General features: G+C 42.4%; 1 protein-coding gene across 2 annotated transcripts; it reads right to left on the bottom strand.

The window, feature by feature from the left end:
* Nucleotides 1-56: 56 nt before the first annotated feature.
* Nucleotides 57-22,821, bottom strand: kcnn2 (potassium calcium-activated channel subfamily N member 2). Of its 2 annotated transcripts, XM_084572490.1 has the most exons (8): nucleotides 21,565-22,821; nucleotides 21,097-21,192; nucleotides 10,439-10,857; nucleotides 10,032-10,173; nucleotides 9,827-9,937; nucleotides 9,597-9,724; nucleotides 4,907-4,976; nucleotides 57-2,183 (listed from the first exon to the last, which is right to left on the bottom strand). In XM_084572490.1, exons 1-8 carry the CDS (start codon nucleotides 22,360-22,362, stop codon nucleotides 1,908-1,910), a joined length of 2,040 nt encoding a protein of 679 aa, XP_084428616.1. In that variant the 5' UTR covers nucleotides 22,363-22,821; the 3' UTR covers nucleotides 57-1,907. The 2 variants fall into 2 exon arrangements, with proteins under 2 accessions (XP_084428616.1, XP_084428615.1); XM_084572489.1 differs by lacking the exon at nucleotides 4,907-4,976 and having other exon boundaries at nucleotides 2,018-2,183.
* Nucleotides 22,822-22,900: the final 79 nt, after the last annotated feature.

The following is a 22,900-nucleotide window of genomic DNA, read 5'->3' as shown; positions in this document are numbered from 1 at the left end:
TGGACTGATTCACTCATATTTCAAATTGTTTATGCAGGGGCACACACACACACACACACACACACACACACATGCACAATGTATGTAAATGTAAAATCCCACACAATAAAAAAAGGACGCAAACTTGTCAAATTGTATACTTTTAGTGTTTAATTGTTTATCGTTTAAGTCGCATACAGTATAATCTCTCATTGGTATCTATGCTGCTAAAGTTTGTGGACTGAACATCTGTTATCGTTTTGTTGACCTTCTGACCGATATGTTGGTTTGTGGGTGAGCTGGTTGAACAAGGTCAGTGCTGCTGACTTGATGAGTGACCACCAGATCTCCTCTGACCCATGCTGCGTTCTGTGAACTTTGAAAAAGGTTTCTTTTAACAACTACTGTCATATTATGCTGAGTATTCACATCTAAAAGGTATCCTCTCCACATCAGGGCTTTTCACACAGTATTCATGGAGAGAAACTCTATGAATGCCCCAAGGGGGGATATTTGAATCAGAACATTTTAATTGAAGTTTAGACATTAAAACTTCTAAATCTAATACATTCCAGTCCCAATAGGTAGATTTACCTGTCTGCTCTTCCAGCTCAACCAGCAGTGTCATCTAAAGCATTTGCTGTAAAAAATAAATGCAGTCTGAAGAATAATGCAAGTTTTAAATCACTCTTATGTTCAGGAAAGAACCTCATGGACAGCTTAATGTATCTGAACTCCAGTCCAACATATACACTAGATATGTCAAATCTGTCGCTTCACAGATCCTCGTTGTTGTTTGTTTAATTGTAAGAGGTGTGCTTGTCCTCATCAAAATATATAAAAATAGGCATTTTCTTTTTAAAAGGTAGATACGGTTTACAGTTGTTGTTCAGTGTTTGTGGTTGCCTGGCTGGGGTGACAGCAAGCATAAACAGCACAGGGAGGAAGGGCAGGAGGTGAGACACAGCAAGACAGGGGGTAATTACTGAATTCATCATCACCCAATACATCTCTTTAGACCTCTACAAGTCTACGTCAGTGTGGAAAACAGAAAAGGGGCTTCGACTCGATTCATCAACACTAGCCACAACTTGAGAACTGACAATAATAAACCCATGCCCAAACATCTCAAATGTTCTTCTTTTAATGAGCAACGCATCTTTATATCATATTTCAGTCAGCATTGAAGTGCATTGATTAAAAAGTAAGTGCAAGTACAGATTTTGATGCATTCATTTTGACTAGAGGAGTAAATTATTTGCAACGTCGCCCCAAAAATAGTCATTCTACAGGGGCACTCTGCAAAAGAAAACCGCTATAGTTGATGCTGTTTCTAACCTAAAAGATATATATTTTTTATCCTCATTTCAAGCTTTTTAAGTTATCTCTGAGTGACAGTGTGTAGAAGCGATTTTCATCTGCCTTCCGGTCTCAGTTCACTCCAGTCCATCAAACACAGCATTTTTTATTCAATATCACTGACATGCTCCCTGACTGATTTCTCAGTGGTTTCTCACTTTGCTTTGAGGAACACAGCAACTGAATCAAGCCAGCAGAAGCACAAAGTCTGTGAGAAGCACTATTTTAGTGCAATAGTTTCACACTTGGTAACCTTGCCATCTAAAACTGGCTACCTCTGCATAGAGATGGAGAAGAGTTCTTATCACAGCCCCATCGATAGGCCTTTTACTGAGGGAAGCGCCATTATTCGTAGTAGTCATGTCACCAGAGCAAGGATAACAACATCTTTTGAGGTAATAAAAAACAAATAACAGCATGATGTTATCCATTAAAATGCATTGTCCCCAGTATCTTGGATTCTGTCATCAGAATTTGGATAATACTTATTGAAACCATAAGGCTTTACGATAAATGCAACTTGGCCATATGATGGCAAAAGTCATCACTGGAGGCATTCCCCTTGGACTCTAGCTGCTCTCGGAGGAGGTGGGCGGTGCTGTGGAGGACGACCTCCGTCGGGACACTGACTGTGAGCGCTCAGGGCTGTGTTTGTCATAAGGCTGGAGCTGCACCTCCAGGAAGTCCCTGTGCTGCTGGCTGATGACCTGGCTGATGAGTCCGGGCAGAGCTTGCAAATTACTCAGTAGAGTCTCCAGCTTTGTCTCCAGCAGGGCGATCCTCTTCTCCATGTCCTCTCCCCTCTCGTTCAAGTCCGATATCATGTCATACATGATGTTCTGAGTCTGGAACAGGAGAGATGAAACACACTTAATCCGACCATTTTCCAAATCGGCGTCATCTTTCATGGACAGCCTGAAAATGCTGGATGTGTCCATTATGAAACCACAAGATTATAGAAAAATGCACTTTTTCACTTTTTTTTTTTAAAACACGAAATGTGACGAGAGAGAGGAGACGTAAAAGGTCTGTGAGATTCACACTGAAAGATTCCCATTCCCAACACAACAAATTAAGGCTCGTAGCTGTGTGTAAATAACAATGACTGTCCAACAAATAAAGAATAATTTAATGGCTATAGTCACCTCGAGTCCATTTTGAAATAATACTAACATGCCCATAAGTGGAAAAAAATGAGGAGAAACATGAGCTAATAAAGCTTTAAAAAAGGAAAAAGCATTGGAAGTCTTTTTAGTACAAAGTTCCCTTTTTTGTACTACAATATTTTACTAAGCTAAGGAAGGAGGACAGCAACACATACATTAATACATTTTTGCACTGAAAAAACACTGCACATTTTACTTACTGTTCAAATTGTACACTGAATAGAGAGGTTAGTTTGTGGCTAAAGAATTAGCATTAGCAAAGTGTACTTATGGGAATGTGAGGCATTAGTTCAAAGACCTAAGTTGGAAAAAAAAAAAATGAGAATCAATCCTTTAATGTCAGCAACTTACATAACATAAAATGTTAAAGTTACGAGTAAATGCTTTTATTATGGTGTCATGCTATCCATCTGGTTGGCAACTTTCCCGTCAGAAAACAGAAAAGTAGAAAAGGTCAGATAAACGCCAGGTTAGGCTATTTTTACGCTACAGCGCTAGAGCCGGCTCATTTTCTGTCAGAAACTGATCTAGAAGGACACGTTTCATACGAGCATATTAGTATATAACCTTGAGGAGACAAGAAAGGTGGCTGCTGACTTTGCATGACGCTTTCTCCTCTTTCAACGCATCAGCTGTCTGTTAACAGTCCTTACAAATATACTGTAGCCGCTGTTTTGCTAAAATCCCAGAGGTTCCTCCGAAATAGTCAACAACAGACGGAGAAATCCATGTCACATTTCAGATGAGGAGTGGGAGTGATGCTGCCAGAGGACGGCTTCTGAGTTATTATTCAGACTAATAATCCCTGGCAGCCTAGAGGCGATGTCATCCATCACTTACCTTATCCTCCTCTGATCTGAGGCGAGAATGATGGGATAGGTTGTTTATGTGAATCAGTGAGGACTAAAGAAGCCCTGACAGCGCTCAGTCTGACAGCCTGAGATGAAAGTTTCACACTGTTGTGTTATTTATTCACGTGGATTAATCCTTAATTTCTTGTTATGTAAAGCCTTTTCATTGGATTACAAACAAGAAAACCTAATCATTATGTATGGAATTAGAATTTGTGTTATTTTAAGCAGCATATGATCTTCTTCTTCCTATAATCCTATAATAGAAGTTAACTGAAACCGGACACAGGCCGCATGTAGACCTGAACTAACCCGAGGTTCATCTGTGAGTCATGGAATGAAACAAGAACGCATTAAATAGTGATGTCTTAAAATGCCTGAGAGCAGGAGAAGAGGTCCAGTAAACCATGAGAGAGCAAATATTATAGATAGAAAGAGGAAACGATTGAAGCAAGAATACAGGTGGTTATTATAGATTGGCTTCAGACGTAAAATAAAACCCCAAATTGACACGATCGACCCATTTCTGAACAGGATAATAAGACAAGAAGAGAGAGGAGAGTGGCAGAGATTGTCTCAAACAGCAGCTTGAGTGAGCAATTTTGCAATTTGCAAATGGAAAATGCTGCGGGGGGAAAAAAAACAAAAAAAAAACAATCTTCAACAAAATGCATCACTTACATCGTATTGAATGAAATAACAAAGCCTATAAGGGACTGCCGGGGAGGTAATGAATTAAGGGGATACACTGTGATCTGAGGAATTTCGCTGTGCACTGCAGTGGTGATGCATCTTCCAAAGATGTGTTCAGCTCTATTTAGCTCCATCTTCCCACTGAGAGCAGTAAAGGACCGAAGCTACACTGCCTTCTTGTGGCTGCAGACTCTTACAACAACAATCAAAGATCCAGCTCAGTGACCACAATCCACCTCGTCCAATGTCACATCCCAAGTCTCGCTGCTGTTTTACAGCATGAGGTGATTAGGCGACATTAAGTAATACCTTTCACGTCATGCTGGCCTGAATCCAGCTTGAATGGGATGTACTCTTGAATGTCAAAGCGCTCTGGCTTTCTCTGCTCTTTTTTTTTTCTCTCTGCCTTTATTTCTGCCTGAATCATCAGATCACAGTGTGTCTCCCTTCCCAGGTTACTGTTTCTGCTGTGTCAGGCTGGCGCACTGCCTGGTCTTTCCCTAAGGTTTGTCGACTTCGGTTTAGCGCATCTGGAGACAAACATCAGAGAATACATAAAGTGAAAAACTGCACTGGGCTTTTGCATACCCAAAGGAGTTTCCTGTTAGTCTCATTCAGTAATTTGCAGGAGAACATGGCCCCTGGATAGTAATTTGCACTGTAAGATGAATGGAAGTTATTATTTCACACCCAGATGAGTGCAGTCAACCAGAATCACCACACTGATGTAACGCCTGTCTGTTTATTTGACACCTGTAGACTTTGATTATATTAGAAAGCTGGCATGCATTGAATTCAGACACACAATAGAAAGAAACCTAATGCACAATGCAGCAGTAGACTGTTAGTCTAGCTTACCTTAGCAAGGTCCACTAGTGAGTTTGCTTGGTCATTCAGCTTGCGTTGCTCCATTTTAACACTTCTCAATCTGAACACAAGACCATTCAGAACCCAATAAATTAACGCTATAAGAATCGATCATTTGCTTTTTAAATTTGTGCACACACAAGGCATGGAGAACACTCCTAGGACATGCACAGGACGTGTGTAAGAGAATGCAAGGATTGAAGGGGGCAGTCTGTTTGGTTGAGCTGCATGCAAGTGGAAAGGAGACCACAGGAGGGGGGAGAGCTGCCACTGAGGAGAATGAGAACAGCTCTGCGTCGTCCTACTCAACCAGTATGTACAACCATACTGAAAAAAATTAAATAAAGAGGGGTATGCTCATATCAGAGAAGTTACGGCATTTATCATGTCCTGCATCTACCTATAAAATGCCAGAAAAGGCCCACTTTTACGTCTTTTAAAGGTTCCTTCTGGTTAAACAAACTCTTCTCTCTACGTTTATAAATTATTTAGTCTCTCAAAAAGCCAAACCTTAACCTTTAGATAGCAGCTACAGTATGTGGACAGTTCCCTTTTGACATTTTCCAGTATAAATGGAAAAAATAAATAAAAATTGACACTTAAATATCAATCTTTCATGACCGATAAAAAAAATCCTACTTTTATTTTTGAGATAGAATATCCTGCAATATTGGCCGTTTTCTTATCATCCAGAAATCTTGCCTGCAAAGTCAGAAAATATAGCTTACCTACTTCATACAACATGCTTAAATAATTCACATCTCCTGTTTAATTAAGCGTCTAAGGCCTGTTTTCAGTCTTCTACTCGGGGGGCTGAAAAACAGCAACGGTGCAGTATTGTGTAGCGCCAGCCACATGTGGTTTCGAGATATTAAAGACAACCCCCCCCTCCCACCGCCTGAATCACACGCGGCTGCTAAATTACAGTGAGCACAATAACGAGGTGGCATCATGAAGGCAAGTTCGCCTACGTTTCGGATTTCGATCAAATGATGAGAAAAAGTAGCATTAATGCAGTTTGAGCGTGGGCCGATTATTAGTTCGTGTGTGAATTAAGTGAAAATCGAGGAGGGATTCATGGGGCCTCCGGGGAGTCCTGTTCTCATGCAACTGCAGGATCATTTTTCTGTGTTCCTGACCGTAGGCGAATGTGGAGCGAAGATGACGGCTTGAACCGACAGATGGTGCCAGAGGAGCCACTAAAAGGGAAACTACAGGCACGAAAGCATGTCCTGACGACTGAGGCCTTAGCACGCAGAGCTAAAGACTCTAAAGTACAGGATACAAGTGAAAAATAGCTCTTTTGTAGATTAAGTAAATGGAACGAGAGAATAAAAACAAGGCGGCAGTCACTCTAAACTCATGAAAGCTAATTCGGTGATAAAAATGGTTTTGCAGTTGATGTAAGACCTGTTAGAATTATACATTTCACAGTTGGATGACCAGTAGCTGTCAGTTGGGGTCGAAGCGCAGGGCAGCTCGAGGTCAGGCCGAGGAAGCCGCCTACTCACTCCACCTTTTATATTCTACGTCTCCTTTCCTCTGTCAATCACTCCTCCCGGGCAGTTCTCCTTTTGAATGGGCACTCTAAATCTGGTTGCCATTCATCAGGGGAATAGGGCTACGCTAAGCTTTTCAATACCCCCCTAAATCTGTTCAGGCAATCTCCGCTAGCGCAGCTCCATATTTTTTGTTTTTTACCCTCCCAACTGGCTTTCTTTGTCAAGATCTCCGTTTACCTCACCGTGGAAAGAAATGCAAAATTGTCTTGAGTTTAAAGGACAGGGGGAACATCCTGCAGCCTCTATTTTTTTTTTTAAATTCTTGTTTTTTTACCATCCCTGGTGACAGATTCACAGTGTCCGTCACAGTCTCAGGCTCTCCAGCAGCACAAACGAGATTGCTCTGAGGCTTTACCCTGACCTTCCTCTCAGGTCACTCTCCTGATCCCTGAGCTAACAACCACTCACTGCCTCGCTTCTTGCTATGATTCCCTCTTCAACCTTGTGGATGGAAAGGGACAGCGTTCCCAGAGGGGACGCTCCGACCGGGCTGAGACACTTGATTTCACAGCTGTTCCGGCCTTTAACATTCTGTAAGACACTCGTGTGTGCCGCGTCACGCCTGCAGTGTGGCGAAATGTGCCATCCGGATGACCTCAGCGGTGTCTCAACCGCGTCTGCTGCTGACTAATTCTTCCTGCGTGACGGCTTGTTATTCTGCTGCAAACGTGCCATGGTAACACTGGATCAGCATCTCTGCTAATGTGTCATCCAACAGAGAAATGGAGGAAATGGCTGCAAATGCTGAAACGGACGTTAACAATGGTTCCACTCGCCGAAAGATGACCCTGAGCTCCGACCTGGGTGAGCGTGGCCGCTCTGTTGTATAACATGACTTTTGGGGATTTTTAAGTTATACACTAGTGCTACTGCAGGTCTGTGTCTTGTAGAGCTCTAGCCGTCATCCTTCGGTACGTGAAAACACAGTTGGTTGGAGTTTAATCAGTGGCTTTCTGATTAAAGATCAAAGTCTCATCACATCCATGCAGAAATGGAAAGAAAAACACCCTCCATCACTGATAATTGAAATTCACTTAATCTGTGGGTGTGAATATAGAGTAACGTGCAGCATATGTCTATTCAATGATAAAATGTGTTTGTAATGGTTATTCCGATGTGTCTGAATAAAAAGAAATGTTTATTTTTTTTTTTTCAAACTAATAAAAACCTTTGCAGGAGCTTAAGTAAAATCGTCCGCGTCATGTGAAACAAGTAACTACAAACTACAGCATGGTCGAGGCATGAATTTCACTTATCAAATGAGGGAGTGTAATTTTTTTTTTAGTAACATTATCGGGTTCAAGGACAAGCTCTCGTTAGCATGCACACAACAGGTCTGTATAGATCTACGTGTGAGGCGAAGACTTACTTTCGAGCTCTATTGCATTGTGTCGACACAAACAGGAAAAAAAAGGAAACATGAAGTAGACAAATGAATTATTACAACATCAGATAAACATATTCAGACGGCAAAATCTGTTGCTGCTGTAACCCTCGTCTCTAGACTGTCACCTCACCTCTGAAGAGAAGGATTTGTCCTGAAAGCGGTGTGTCATTTCTCTGTATTCAGAGCTGTGCATGCTCCCCTCCCTCCCGAACAACCTTCCTGTTGACATCAGTGAACACTCACCAACACACGCAGCGCCCCAAAGCCTCTATGGCTCCGTTTAAGAACAGTTTACACCTCACATTCTTTACTGTGACGGATGAGGACTTGTGAGGGGAAAACAATCACACTGTCTTGCCGTTTTTTTGACCAGAGGAAACAAGCATGACAACATCTGATGTGATATTTACTATCATGACAAGGTCAAACACACCTATAGGCCTTTTACAACCCTTCACTTGTCAGGGCGCTTCCTGTTCTATATTAATCTCAATCCAGAGTCTGAGTATCACACCCTGCACGTAGGCTACATGCAGCACTTCAAGCTTTACCGGATAATGCTTGTTCACAAACAAAACTAAATCTTTACGCGACAAAGGCTTGACGGGAGGACGCCGCCGCCATGCTGAGTAGTTGTCCTTGCAAACAAAGCTGGACGTGTCTTTTCCCCATTGAATCTGGTTCTCTATAGATTTACCTCAGAGCTGTTTCCATTATTAGGCTGTCCTAGAGAACAGGAGGTGGACATGAGACATTGTCATTGCTGCTGCAAATTGCCTGAATACAACAGCAAGGGCATAATAACTTATATAAAACTGCACAAATCTGGTCGCCGGTTGCAGCAGCAGCATGCATTGTGTGTGTATGTGCGTTTCCTTTCCTTGAAATTAAACAGCCTAATGCCTTTAAAGGTATTCGCGAGCAAATCGAAGTTACACGCAGGAGACCACAGAGACCCGTATGCACGTAAATAAAACCCACAGAAAGCAAACAAATATACAAGCAGAGGACATTTTACTTGAGCGTAAAGCTATATACTAACACAATCACTGGGCATCTGCTTATTTATTTAAATAAAGCCCCAAGCTAATTGTCAGTTGCTAAAAGAAGCCATGGAATAAATGTGTTGGTAAGCACTGTAGGATGAAGAAAAACAACAGCGAGGTGAGGCAAAAATCAATACTGTTTTGGAGTAAGATAGCACTTTGGGCATCCTTGGGGACTCACTAAAAGACTAGCTGACAGGTAAGTGTCTGACCAGCCACTAGAGAACTAGAAACCCAGATGTGTCGGCCCTGAGGTCAGCTTGACACCTGACTCACAGCGAAACAGACACGTAAGCACCTGACAGATGCGAGGGAGAAATCAATATCATACTGCTGTGAATTCTGCAACTTGAGAATATTTCTAGGTAAAGTGAGTTTTACACAGATAAAATATGTCCATTTCATGATGACAGTTGATGCAGGGAACACTTTTTTTTTTTTTTTATCAATGAATTCCTCATCATCTGTCACATGCAGAATCAGCAACTCAATGTCACATCTGTGAAGTCAGGTAGCAATGAAATCCGGGATCCTTCCGTAATACGAGCGCATAATTTTGCTACAGGTGTCAAACAATTCAGATTTCAGGTTGCAGCGGTGAATCACATGAATATGCTGCTGGATAAAAAAAGGCGTTAGAGCAACGGAAACGGAGAGGTCGGGGGGTTTAAGAGAGTGGCACCTACTGGTGAATGGCTTGGAGAAATTTCCTCTGGTGCTTCCTGACTCTGGCGTGGTCCATCTTCCTCACCAGTTTGGTGTTCTTGTAGATGAGCCACGTCTCCCTGAGAACATTCGCAGCTGTGTTTTTCACCTGAAGAGCAGAAACAAAACAATATATTTATATATATTTTTTTTAGACATTCGGCTGAGACTGCAGAAAGGAGACGCATCACTGACAGAGTGTGGCGCTTACTCTTTTTGTTAGCTGGGTGTCCATCATAAAATTGTGGACGTGTTTTTCAGCTTTGGTTAATTCCAGTTTCTTCGCCACCACAGCCACCACCAAGGCAGTGCAGCCAGCGCCCTAGGAAATAACAAGAACGGACAAATGCGATGATTTCAGCTACAGGTCAACATTTTTGAATCGATAGGTAGCAACAGAAGTCTGCTGTACTCACCATAATGCCAGTCAGGAGGCAGACTCCTTTCCCACAGTACGTGTGGGGGACCATATCCCCATATCCAATGGTAAGAAACGTGATTGAGATCAACCACATGGCTCCAAGAAAGTTGCTGGTTATGTCTTGGTTGTCATGGTACCTGAAATAAATAATACATGTAACAGATTGACCAGACTCCCTGCACCTGCATAAACTGATGCACTCCAGCTTCACCTTATAACTAATTCTTATTGAAAAAGTAACCCGCTGTAGCAGTAACATCAAATCTGTTGTCAAGATTCTGCAGGGCTATGATTTAATGGCATGTGCAAATCTTGCAGAAGTGTCTACTCTGTCTATTTTTACTCCTTATCTATGTTTCATGCTGAGCAGCACGGCATAGCGTGAGAAACTGATCCAGGCACCTCTCGCAAGCTCTCACTGTCCATGCAGCGATGATCCATAGCGAGATGGTGAAGACCAGCAGCACAGTGCCGGGACAGATGGTCATGAGGGTCTTCATCACAAAGCGTGTGTTAAAGTTAATCTTGTTGAGTGCACCGATACTCCGGGACGAGGCGTCAGTGAAGAGCTTGCTGTGCAGCAGCATGACACGAGCGATGAGGTACAGCCGCAGGAACATGGGGATGGACAGGATGATGTCCACATCTGCATCCGTCTTGGATGGCACATAGGAGTAGGCCAAGCGTGCTGTCCAGGTGAAGGTGTAATTCCCTGGGATGGGGTGGATGGCGCACACCAGGATCTCCAGGCAGATGAAGAAGATGCGCTCATATGTCATGGCTATCCTCCAGTCATCAGCTGCGTTGTCCACCATAAATAGCTGCAGGGAAAGGGCACCGTGAGGACAATGAAGGGCAAAAGACAGCTAACATTTTCATCATGTTGACACAGGAAGCTACAGGAAATCATTAAGCCCATTACAGAATAAGTCACAAATTGCCGCAAGACACTAAATCCGCCACATTTGTCAAAGACCTTTGAACAGAAAAAACATTTGGAGGAGGTGTAGTTAAGTGAAATGAAAAATAAATCATAATATGATATGATGCAGAAATGGCCCTCAGATGTACACACTGGCATCTGATGAAGGCCAAAAGACTGAAATACCTTGCATTTGTTTTTCTGAAAGCATATAAAAACAATAGTTGTTGTCATGTGTTGTCCCGCTTTATAGGAACCATTTGTTGTTAATGCTTTCTACATGGTAGGAATGCAACTCAAAAGTAGAGCTGAAACAGGATCATCTTCATTGAAGCAAAAATAGCCACAAACACTTTCTGATTCCAGTTGCTTTTCTTTCCATTGCATGTAAACAACATGTCTTTTTCAAGTATACGAGACATTTGAAAGTCTTTGGGTCATTGTGCTCTAATGTGTAACATTACAATACCGTGTTTAATAATCGCAGCTCTACTCCAAATAATTAAAGAAAAACCTAAAATTCAGACCTATTGTTAATCATGTGATCTCACTCCAGCACTAAACACTACCAGAAGATCCCCCTATTAATTTTCTCACTGCCTTCAGACTCCACTAATAATCTAAAAAGTGTTACACCAAGCGTTACATTAGCAGCAGGCAGAAAGCATTTTCAACTTCAAAGCATAATAATGATCAGAACATCTGCCGCCCCCACATTAGCATTAGGATCTGATCGCCTGGCCACCCTGACCAGAAGGTAGGCTGTTTCACCGGGGGCCTCGGCGCGAGTGGATTTCAACCCCTCTCATCACTCTTCTCCGCTCGTGTCCTCTGTCAGATTCATCAGCCTCCTCTCGCGGTCACTTCTGTTCCTAATGGTCCTGCTCCTCCCTCCTCTAGCTCGCCCCCTCTTTCAATCCAATCTACAGTTATGTTTAGTCAGAAGATTCACTGCTCGGTGTATTCACCCTGAACTAATGGCTGAGCCAGTGACTGCCACCACCAGTTCATTCACAGTGATCCCTGATCAAGCTTATAGTTGCAGATAGACTATCTCAATCGTTTTATATTTGCTGGTGTGGGTTGCAGATTTAAGACTATCAAACAGTATTAACTTCCTCTGCACTGGTTGAATAATTCCTCCCTCTTGACACATCGCACCGCTATTCCTGCACAGCTGCTCCTGTTCTACATCCACTCAATCACGTCAAGGTCCTCTGCCTGTACGAGCCGTCACGAGTGGAAGTAGATATTTCACAAAACGTTGTTGTCAGCAAATGCGAGCGAGGTTTCCAGGCGGCTGTTTTTACCACGAGAGCAGGCTCTTATCTAAAGGAAAGAGAAAAACTGCACCGTTACAATTTGTCGGAAACCTCCCTGATGTGCTCGGTAATGAATTATGGGATGCCCAGTGACTTCTGAGGCTTTCAAACGAAAACGTGCACAGGCAGGACAATGTTTTTGCTTACAGCTTAGCATAACTGGAAACGAGATTGTGCACAGTTCCGTCTTTCAGCCGAGCTCGACGTCTAGTTTAGGGGCTGTACAAAAATGTGTCGTCCAGGAGGGGGTGCGAGTAAAAAGAGCAAGGTCGTGTACTTTTTGGGGAGAGCATGGATGTCATTTTGGATTAACTTTAAAAAAAAAAAACTGAATGGGTGTTTCAGACAGTGATGATCGTACATGCAGGAAGAGACTTGTAGCAAAGTGGTGACAAGAGACCAAGGAATGATAACGTAATTCAGCAAGTTGTAGGCAAAACAACACTAATAAATAAAAAATGCAAACATTAGAGAGGTGAATAGGGTAGGTGCCAACTTGAACTAATCTCAACTTTGAGGCAACAACCTATGAGAGCGCCTGACATGGTTGATTGTCTCATGGCACAAGCAAAGAATTCCCCGAACGTTCGCTGCAGGGAAACGTTGTCCACTGTCTACTACTACGTCCATATTCACCATGTTGATAGTAGGAAACCAGATGGCGGCATTTGACTGCGTTTTTCTTTTCAAATAGAGAGCTGCGATGGCAAGAGGAGCTGTCCGTACACTAGGGGCACTTTAGGGAATTACCAGAGCCTGGAACGCCCACCAGTGTCCAGCTGTCAGCTACAAAACGATGGGCGATGAGCAAATAGCTTTATTTAGGCGCTGTAAATCAGCTGGTGTTCTCCGCAAACCCCCGCTAGATGGGACCCTTTCTGGATGCCGTGTTGTGTAATAGTTAGAAGGGGCATCATTTAATGATTTAATCACCGGGTTTTCTTCTTCTAAGAGTGTGCCTCTGCCAAAATGTCAGTGTTGGGAAAGTTTTTAGGGATTTGTCAGAATATTTTTAAACAGTTTTTCACTAGCCATCACTAGTTTTAACTGTGCTCCGTCTCATGAGATACTCAAAGGTAAATTTAAATGCCTTCTGTTCTCATTTGCTTATTCAGTCTTCATTCAGCTGGACTAAATGCACCATTTGTTCTTTTATTATAGTCGCGGCTATTGATAAATCTACTCCCGATGTGAGATCTGGGCTGTGTAAAAATAACTGGTAACATTAAGTTAAAAACTGGGGTGGAGTTGAAATATTAGGGGCGTGCTTGTTGCAATTTTTCAAACATATATCAATACTAAGCGTCTTCTGCAAGTAACTTTCTAACAGTCCCTTTGCTCTAATATCCTGTAGCTGCCTTGCAGTCAAAGCAACAGTTTTATTGTGTGACATAGAAAACGATCACACCATTAAGCACATCACAACTCAAAAATTTGCCAGCTAGTCTAATTTGAGATTTCTCATTATAGAATAAAAAACTGTCCCACTCCTGAAGGGCTAATGGGATCAGTGACCCAGATTGTAAATTTAGCTCTGATGTGTTACATAAAATGGAATTGCTGAAATTTCTCCCATTGAAAAGAAAGGTCCCATTCAATGTGTTCGAGTCAAGGACAGAGAAAGCATGGAGAAAAATCAATAATGCTGTGCACTGCCATTATTCTCACAGACACACATGAATGGTCCACATGTTACAGTTTGACAGCCTCACAGGCTCTCCGAGACGTCAGCCGATTTGCTTTAACGTACGAACTTTAATGAGGACGGCGCGCTCATTATAGCTTCTGAGCCGATTGCGTGTCAAACAGCTACTGTGGAAAGAAATAGCAACTGTCAACACGCTGGCACATTACAAAAAAAAAACTAAAAACTAAACACTGGGGAAGCTGCTGCTAACACATGTCCCCGAACAAATGGTACAACGGCCCCACAAAGCCTCCGCAGCTCATTTATATTTATTTAAAAGCTACAATCAAAGTTCCCCCCCAAACACTGAAAACACATGAATTAAAATTTCAGAGGCCATTGTTCATATCGAATGAGTGACACTGAGCTCCTTTAACAAACTGACATCTGCCAGAGAAGTGTGTAACTCTAACCACAGCTCGTCCTGTTTGGCTTTCCAACTGGGTGTAATGTAGACACGGAAACACAAGCTGTGACTCCACTCTACTACGGTTTCTTACTTACAGAATTAGGCCTCTGAAAGCAGCGAAATCTATTGTTTGTGTGCCGCACAAGCCGCGGTTTATTTTACATTTTAGACAACAAACCGGTCCTGTCACAAGCAGTTACAAAGTTTGTTGCCTCAAAACAATGTAATTAAACATTTAAAAGCGGCCTGCATAAGGAAAGCCTACTTGTTGAGCAAAAGCAATTATGGTAATGGATGACCTGAAACACAATACTCAAGGGTCCTTTACCTCACAGCATGAAATATTCCATGCTAACGGCAGAACCAGCGGTTATGACAGAGAGGTGGAGGGAACGACATCTGTGGCGGAAAAACATTTAACTGGGTTTTAAATTAGGTTCAAGATTTAGAGAGTCAGGAATTAAACCAGACAGCTGATGAGCCAGGAAGTTTTAAATGAATTACAGGAGGTTGACAAACGATTTAAACGCTGCTAATAAAATTACTTAAAATTATCTTAATTGCAGTTAAAACACAGGCACTGAAAGGCACTCAGAGGTCTGGAAAAACTAATAGAGGTTCCAAGAGGCCAAACATCTCTATTCAAACTGAGTTTCTGTTATTCAGATCAAACTATTACAAACCTTTGTTTCATTACATTTTCATAAATCAAGAAATCTTGACGTTAATGTTATTAAAGATACGCGTTAATCATGAGTAGACGACTAAATCAAATTTTTAAAATAAAGACGAATTAGAAAAGAAGGAATAGGAGTCTCACAACCAGGCCGAAAGGGGGGTAAAGATAGTGGACACATACAGCACGGACACATGTACTATATGTATACCAGTGTATCAGCCCGTAGGGTCTCCAAACCACAACGTGCAGGTGGCATTAGGATTGTGACAGAAAGTTTTGATCTCTGTTTTTTTCTGAGGTTTCTGCCTTCTGTCAAATAAATTGGTGGTGAAAGGGATTCAGTTTGAGGCGCCCACAGCAATTTTGATCTAAACTAAATTGGGAGCTTGAGGCTATGCTCACAGCGCTATAAGGCTGTAATTAGCGAGATAATGCCTAATATCAACATGCTAACATGCTCATCTGGCCATTTATCATGTTCACCATCTTGGAATAGCGTGTTAGCATGCTAACATTTGCCGATTAGCCCTTAGCACAAAGCTAAATTTCGAGTTATAAGTTATTTAAGAATAAGAAAGAATAAGAAAAAAATTCCCACAATGGGGAAATTGCAGTTTGCAACAGCATTTCAAAGAGATCACTGATCATGTTTGAGGGTGAGGAAGGATTGGGGGATCACTGAAGCTGTTACAGTTCATCCAGGGGGTAATGAGGATTCATCTTCTGCAGACCACGAATGTCTGCAAAACATGGTTACGTGCGTGAAATTCCCTCCAGTAGTTGTTGAGATCTGGAGAAATGCATTTCCTTATCTTATCTTATCTTATCTTATCTTATCTTATCTTATCTTATCCATATACATGAGCGTGTGTCCTTAACTGTAGTCTTAACCCAGACATGTGGAGACGTCAGAATACCCTGACCTTCAAAAATCCTATCTTCGCAGTGACAATTAAATACAAGAGAACACACATCTATCCACCGCACTGCAAGAGACAGCGGAAGGAAGGACAAACCCAGGCATCGCCGGCCTCTCAGTCGCTCAGCTTGTTTTCCTGATGGACTTCAAATACAGTCTAATCACTAAGAGTGCATGCCCCCCTCTCATCACGGGAAGGGTTTATTCATGTCAGGTTGAGAGACAATAGAGCTGAATATGTCCCGATGATCATTCCCGGCATGCCGTTGTCCTACATCTGCACCGTAGAGTCTCCGAGGAGCTCACCTGCGATGCTGGCTGGGTTGGTTACTGGTTTCACTACTCTCAATATAACTAATGGGGTGCAGCTCAATATTTAATCTGTGTAATGTGGAGATGGGAACATATATCTTGTCACTGAGAATGAAATCGCTCAATCTCATTAGTGAATTAGGTTGAGAGGTTCAGTTCAATTAGACATTAATGCAATGCCTTATTTATGATATCAAAGCGAACCACTAAAAGGCCACTTTGCTGAGTAAATCTGAGGCGGTTGCACATTCAATTTGGCTTTGTTGTTTGTGAGATAAGTGTCACATTTGCATACACAATTCTTCTCTTCAAGCTGAAGTACAGTAAAACATCTCCGATCCAAAATAAAATAAATATTCATTTTTTAAAGTGCTGTGGCGGCAACCAGGTCGCACACATTAATAAGCCCAAATCATCTGCATATTTTAAGTCACGCACAGATAGAAAATGTGGTAAATACCATCAATAAATAATATTTGGGAGGCTGTATAAGTTCAGTGAAAACATTGAGGTCACCAGCCAGCGGCGGTTATCTGACTCCAGTCTGGAGCCTCAGGTAGAGGACAGATTTCACTGTGAGAAATGCACAGCATCTCCTGCAGTTACACCAGATCTCTGACACATACACAGCACCCAGGGGCCTCCTGACAAGCATAGCCAAGTTTGGCTTTGGCAAGATTTGCTGGCACGGTTTGGACGAGGTGCTGCTATTTTATCTTTTCTGCAGATTGTAAAATGTAATATTGTGCAACCGACTTTTATCAGAAAAAAAGTACACATCAAAGGCAGGACACCCCCCAGAGCGTTTTGCATTAGTTTCATGAAACTCAGCAGAACTGTCATCGCAAGGTACAGTGACATAGCAATGGCCTTAACACAAATGCCCCTCGGCAAAGAGCCTTTGATGCGAGAAGAAGAGAAAACTTTCAAAATGTCAGCTTCTGTCTGTTTGGGAAAACACTGAAGACATCAACCATTTCAGCAGCTAGTGCAAGAGGAGGCTTTGAGCTTGTAGCTCATATCTGACAATGACAAATCAAAGTTATGAAAGAGCTACAGACTCTAACCTTCCAGTTTCTACTTATGTTGCAGCCTGCCAACAAAACTGACTCACCTTTGCCAAAAAGCTTAGAAATTGCCAGGTGACTCGCCAACTTCAGACAAAGGACATGAGTGAAACATACATGCCATAGATTTCAACCCTTTTTCCTACTTGTAGTAACACTAAGGACATTTAGCACAACATGGACACGTTGTCTCTTCCTGTTAATGCACTTGGCTCAGCGGGTCACCCATCACTGCCAATGCAGCACAGCAGATGTATCCCTAAACAATTCAAATGACAGCTGGCGTCCAGCTTCTATCCCGTCTGACCCGACCTTTAGAGTTTTCAGTCACTCTGAGGAAGTAAAACTTTGCATTGCGATACCCCATAAAAAAAATAATAAATTGTAGGGCACGGTCTTCACCAAGTTTGACAAGTAAATCAGATTTAAGGGGCTAGAAATGGTGAGGAAACATTTCATCATCCTGACTTGTGCCTTCTTCATCTGACAGGCATCTGTGAGTACACATGGATGTGCATGCATAATCTATTTCACTGCAGTAGCAAAAATTCCCCACATGGACAAGTGCACTTCAGAAACGGCATATTGCAACATTGCAAACAAATTAGGCTCTCGCAGAGGCTTAGCGAAAATGAAAGAACATCACATTTTGCCACGTAGTTTAAAGGCAGAGGGTTGATGCAGCGCTAACAAATGTGGCTTTAATTAGTCAGCATGTCAGCATGTTAGGTTCAGTTGCATGTGAGGAAAACTTTTATTTAAAAGGTCAGGTATCTGAATCTAAGTACTGAACACACGTACAAGAAATTTGTCACGGTATATGATGCATAGAATTGACAGTAAACATAGGACTGCAGTGAGTCATGTGTTACTTTCTGTAAAGTTTTCATATAATATCATTATATACTTTGGTTTTTAATGCTCAAGTAAATGATCTGAATACCTTTTCCAGCACTGCCAATTTCGCTTATTAGCTCCACTTTATTAGTCATGGGGCGCACTATAGAGCCTGCATAATATTGTTTAATGTCTTCTGAGACTGTGGAGGAACTTTACTGACAAAAATACTCAACAGACATTGCACAGGTTTCTCCATTTAGGCGTAATGTTTGCAGACTGTTAACAGCAGAAGTGGGGGCATGACGTCCTAAAGGCAAAGTGTTTGTCAGGCAGAATTGCTCCGCTAAGCAACAGAGCTGAAGCTGTTGACAAATCAATCAGTCTGTGAACAGAAAATTCATTGCCAACATTTCTGATAATTGATTAATCAAACCCTCTCTTGTTCCAGCTTCTCCCGTGTGATAAATTTGCTGCTTTTCTCCATCGTACATCAGCGTCAACTGGATTTCTTCGTTTGGGGTTCAGATTGCTCTTCGGGCAAAAAGGTTTTGAAGTTGGTAAATTTTCTTATGATTCTTTTCTGTTACTTTAACTTATACTTATTTAACAAGCCCCAACGCTTCCCTGTTGGAGGTAATTAACAATAAAAGTGAGAATTTGTCACCATTTTTTTCCGGGTCTCAGAAGTCACCTGACTGTATGGAAGTACAAAATAGGAAATTTTAAGTAAAACCTTCATACAGTTCTGGATTAACTTCTTAATTCTTGACTGCAATCCATTTGACTTGATCTATCTGAACATTTAACAAGTTTATTTCTATTCAAGTGTTTTCAACAAAGTGTTGAAAAAAAAGAGGCAGATGCTGAGACAGCGAGACAGAAAACGCATTTCTGCAGGTCTGTGTCATTAGCAGGATAGAATTAGAATTGATTCATTTTTTTTTTTGTGTGTGCACGCACGTGTATACGTGCGTGTGTGTGTTTGCCAGCACATATGTCAGTCTGCAGGAACCAAGTAATGACAGACTAGCAACAACAGGAACAAAAGACCCTCAGGCAGGGAAGGAAAGGAGCAGCTGGCGTGGTGGAAGCTGAAGTATAAAACACTCTGAACTGGATTTAAATAGTGAGACGGAGTCACTTTCAAGAACTGGTTGATGGTTACTTCCAAAGGGGACTTGATGAATTAGAAGACAGGCCTTATAATCAACTCGTGCATTTAGAAAGAAGCGTTAGTGAGTAAGACTGCAGTGACGGGATAATGTTCTCTGATTCACGCAAGGGTTCTGGCTCCTGCTTCAATCATTGTGCATGTGTGGTGAAAAGTGAATTGCAGTAATCAACCAGGAGGCAAACAATCGTCTTAATACATTTTTTCTAGGTCAGCAAAGGAGGAAATGTCTTCATGGTGAAGAGAGAGCTATCTAGGGTGAAGAAGTGTTTTGGATATCGACTTGACACTCAGAGGAGTCTGGATCAAAGAGGTTTGAGCAGCCTTCCTGTGGGGTAAATATGCAGCTGCTGACAATTAAAGGGCTGGAAAGGAGAGCTGTTTTTTTTGGAGCTAAAATGAGCATTCGAGCTTTCCTGTGATCAAGGAAACAATGGTGCTTGAGATCATCATCACAACAGTAAGAAAACACAGTTATCCGTGGCCAAACATGTGTGTAGCAAAGCAAACCGGAACCATACTTGTATGGCTGAGGCAGCGCTAATTTAACACAACGAAAACTGAGCCACTATGTTTAAAGAATGCACCTTTCACATTCGTGCAAGCAAACAGTGAGAAAGCTCTGTTTATGAATTTCACACAGTATCTGAGTTAAATGAAGGGGAAGAAGGAAGCTTTCTAATTTATAAAGAGCTACTGTCTGCAGGGGAAATGAAAAAGCCTCTGTTGTGAGCTGAAATATGGTAATGATGGCGCTTTTCTGTCATCTCTTATAAAGAAACTTACACAATGAGAGATCTGAACAGGGTGACACATTTTACTGATGGGCTATTTGAAGGACTTATACTCTCCTGGGACTATTAAAAATAGCAAGAAAGATGATGAATATTCTGCAACTTTTTTATGCAAACAATGAAAACCCAAGTGTAGTTATTTTATGTTTCATAAAAATATGCTGACAATTGATTTAAATACAGTAAAAAAAAAAAAGGAGTGCATGAAAACAGCTTGCTCAGCTCGCACAACATAGATAAAGACATTTTTTTTAAGAAATCACCGTCTTGTGTAAATGTAAGAAACCCCATTAACATGATTAAACGGCGGTTAAGATTTGAGAAAATGCCCGGCTTGTGTTTCCTTTCAACTTTTACAGTCAATTACATTAAAGAATGCCTCGGATACATGAGACCTCTCTGCCAACATGCCTTCACCCTGCAGAAAGTGGCACCATTAATTTTGCGGCTGCTCAACCAAGACACAAGTGCTGAAGCGCAAGAAGGACTGTAAGTAATGCAACAATGCTCCAAGGCAAGGTCATTAAAACGGCGCGTTGGAACCTCCCAGGAGAGGCTGGCAATCATTCATCCACTGAGCCCTGAGAGGATTTCCTAAATCTTATCAAAATGTATAATGAACTGTTAACGTGGCTCCAGAAGATGATGATCAGGCTATACGGTCCAAACCCTTCACCATCATGCATCATGAGAATTAAACTCCACTGTGTAAAGTTGTTAAAGCCTTATGTGAATAAGCAGGAAACCTCAATTGAGCACGCTTTATTAGATTTTGCTATGTTGTAACTTTCAAATAATAAAAAAAACTTGTGACACCCCGTAAAGTGCAACATAAATTTAAATAAACGTGATACAAGACTTGCTCTTGCAGCATATTTTTTGGTAAAATGTCAGAGTTCAACAACAGTTAAAGAATAAGAAAGGTGTTTCAACCTTACCTGTATCTCTCTTGCATGGTATATGATAATCAGCCCCAGGAGTATGATTGTAGAAAGGCTTATCAGGCATTTTAGAGCTAATGAATACAGGGATTCCTGCAAAAACAGCGAGAGCATAAAAAGCCAAAGAAGACACAACATCAGGACATAAAAATCACACTCTTCCATGGTAAACTATACGGTGCGTGAAGATGCCACTGCAACAAATTCTGACATTGCAGTTCCCTCTTGTATTATTGGGGTTCCCCTTCATGGTTGGACAGCAAAGGGCCTTTTGGCCTGCATGTGGCAGGACAATGTGACTACATGGGACACTGTGCAGTGAGCCCAGACCTGTGTTTCTTTAAAGTGTATGGTTCCCCTTCACAGTTTTGTCAGAAGTTGTTGTAATGCAAAAGACTCGCTCCGTCAGTATAATTTAACGTAAAAGTCTAAATGGGACTCCAGGAGTTTTGAGTAAATACGCACCTTTCCATAGGCTCCCCATGACAGTTCAGTCTCTATAACCATAACAACGATCCCAAACATCCCAAAGATTAAAGCATAGTCGCTGAGCCGCTTCCTCTTCTCAAACAAGGCCCTCCTGTGCCCCAGCTTTTCCCCAATGTTCTGGTTCTTCTTTTTACCCGATTTGCCGCCGCTGTGGCCGCAGCCGCCCCCTCCGTCTCCCGATGCGTAAGGCATCAGGGTGGTGGAATTGTTCTCCGGCTTGGATACTAAAGTGTCCGACGCATCTGCGGCTGAAATGGGCTGCAAGGGCTGAGACTCGGAATCAAACTCATGTATGTTTCTGCGGGACGAGCTCAAGTTGCTCAGCGGCCGCATTACGCCGCCGTTGTATCTGCAGCTGCTCATGGCTATTTCATTGTAGGAGTTACTGTCTTTGTGGCTGCTGCCCAGGCTGCCCCGCTGCCGATCGCGGCAATGCTGCTGCTGCTGCTGCTGCTGCTGCTGCTGCTGCTGATGGTGAGGATGATGATGTCTGGATGAACTACCATGACTAGAGGGTGTGAAGTCGCAGACGCTGTACTGGCAACCTTGCCTCGAAGACGTTTCCGAAGGTGTCCTTAAAGTTCCCACAGTGGTCGGCGACGTCCCGCGAAAGACGAGGCTTTTTCTCGCTTCACAGGTGCAGTTATTGCAGGTGCAGCATTGGTCGTGCTGCTTGCTGAGCCGATCCTCCCGCCCGCAGTAGTGCTGGTACTTACAGTGCTGGAGCTGCTGCTCTGGAAAGAAATCGTTCTGCAGCTGTAATGGGGTTTCCATGTCAGTGCTGCTGTTTAAAGCAGCAGTCAGGTACCACGGAGCCCCTGACAAAGGGCGTTATGGTCCTTACGGGAGGACAGAGCCGCTGCATGAACAGATCCATTTCGGCTCCGGTAGAATGTGAGAGGAGCCTCCGATTGGGCAGAGGGGACCAAAACAACTGGCTCGACGTCATGAAAAGGTTGCAACCATGGGATGTGAAGCCCTGCCTCATTTCATCGTGATCAACTTAAACCATTGCCTTTTAAAAACATGTTCTGCATGATCAGCCTGCACTTTCACACCTTGACACAGAGCACAACTTGCCCCTGGAAGTGCAGCCGCGGGGGAGTGAATTCAAACGCACAGAAGGTGTATTTTCTCCCTTTTACTGTTGTTAAATGTCACTTCAGCAATACACCTCTGCCCTGCTGAGATACTGCCATTCTCACGGATCTAATTTAGCTTTTGCACAGAACACCAATCAGCCAGGCCTATTCATAAATCCCTGACTGATTTCCCATTTATTGACTTCATAGGAAACACACGTATCTCGCTG

The sequence above is a fragment of the Chelon labrosus genome, assembly GCF_963514085.1.
Source record: "Chelon labrosus genome assembly, chromosome: 22".
Taxonomy (NCBI): domain Eukaryota; kingdom Metazoa; phylum Chordata; class Actinopteri; order Mugiliformes; family Mugilidae; genus Chelon; species Chelon labrosus.
This window is presented reverse-complemented; position numbering and strand designations above follow the sequence as displayed.

Excerpts from the sequence above, each read along its gene's own strand:
- kcnn2 (XM_084572490.1), bottom strand. The coding sequence starts at position 22,362 with ATGGAAACCCCATTACAGCTGCAGAACGATTTCTTTCCAGAGCAGCAG. Across the intron at positions 10,174-10,438 it reads ACAGTGAGAGCTTGCGAGAG|GTACCATGACAACCAAGACA; the intron begins GTGCCTGGATCA and ends TATTTATTTCAG. Across the intron at positions 9,938-10,031 it reads GCCTCCTGACTGGCATTATG|GGCGCTGGCTGCACTGCCTT; the intron begins GTGAGTACAGCA and ends GTTATTTCCTAG.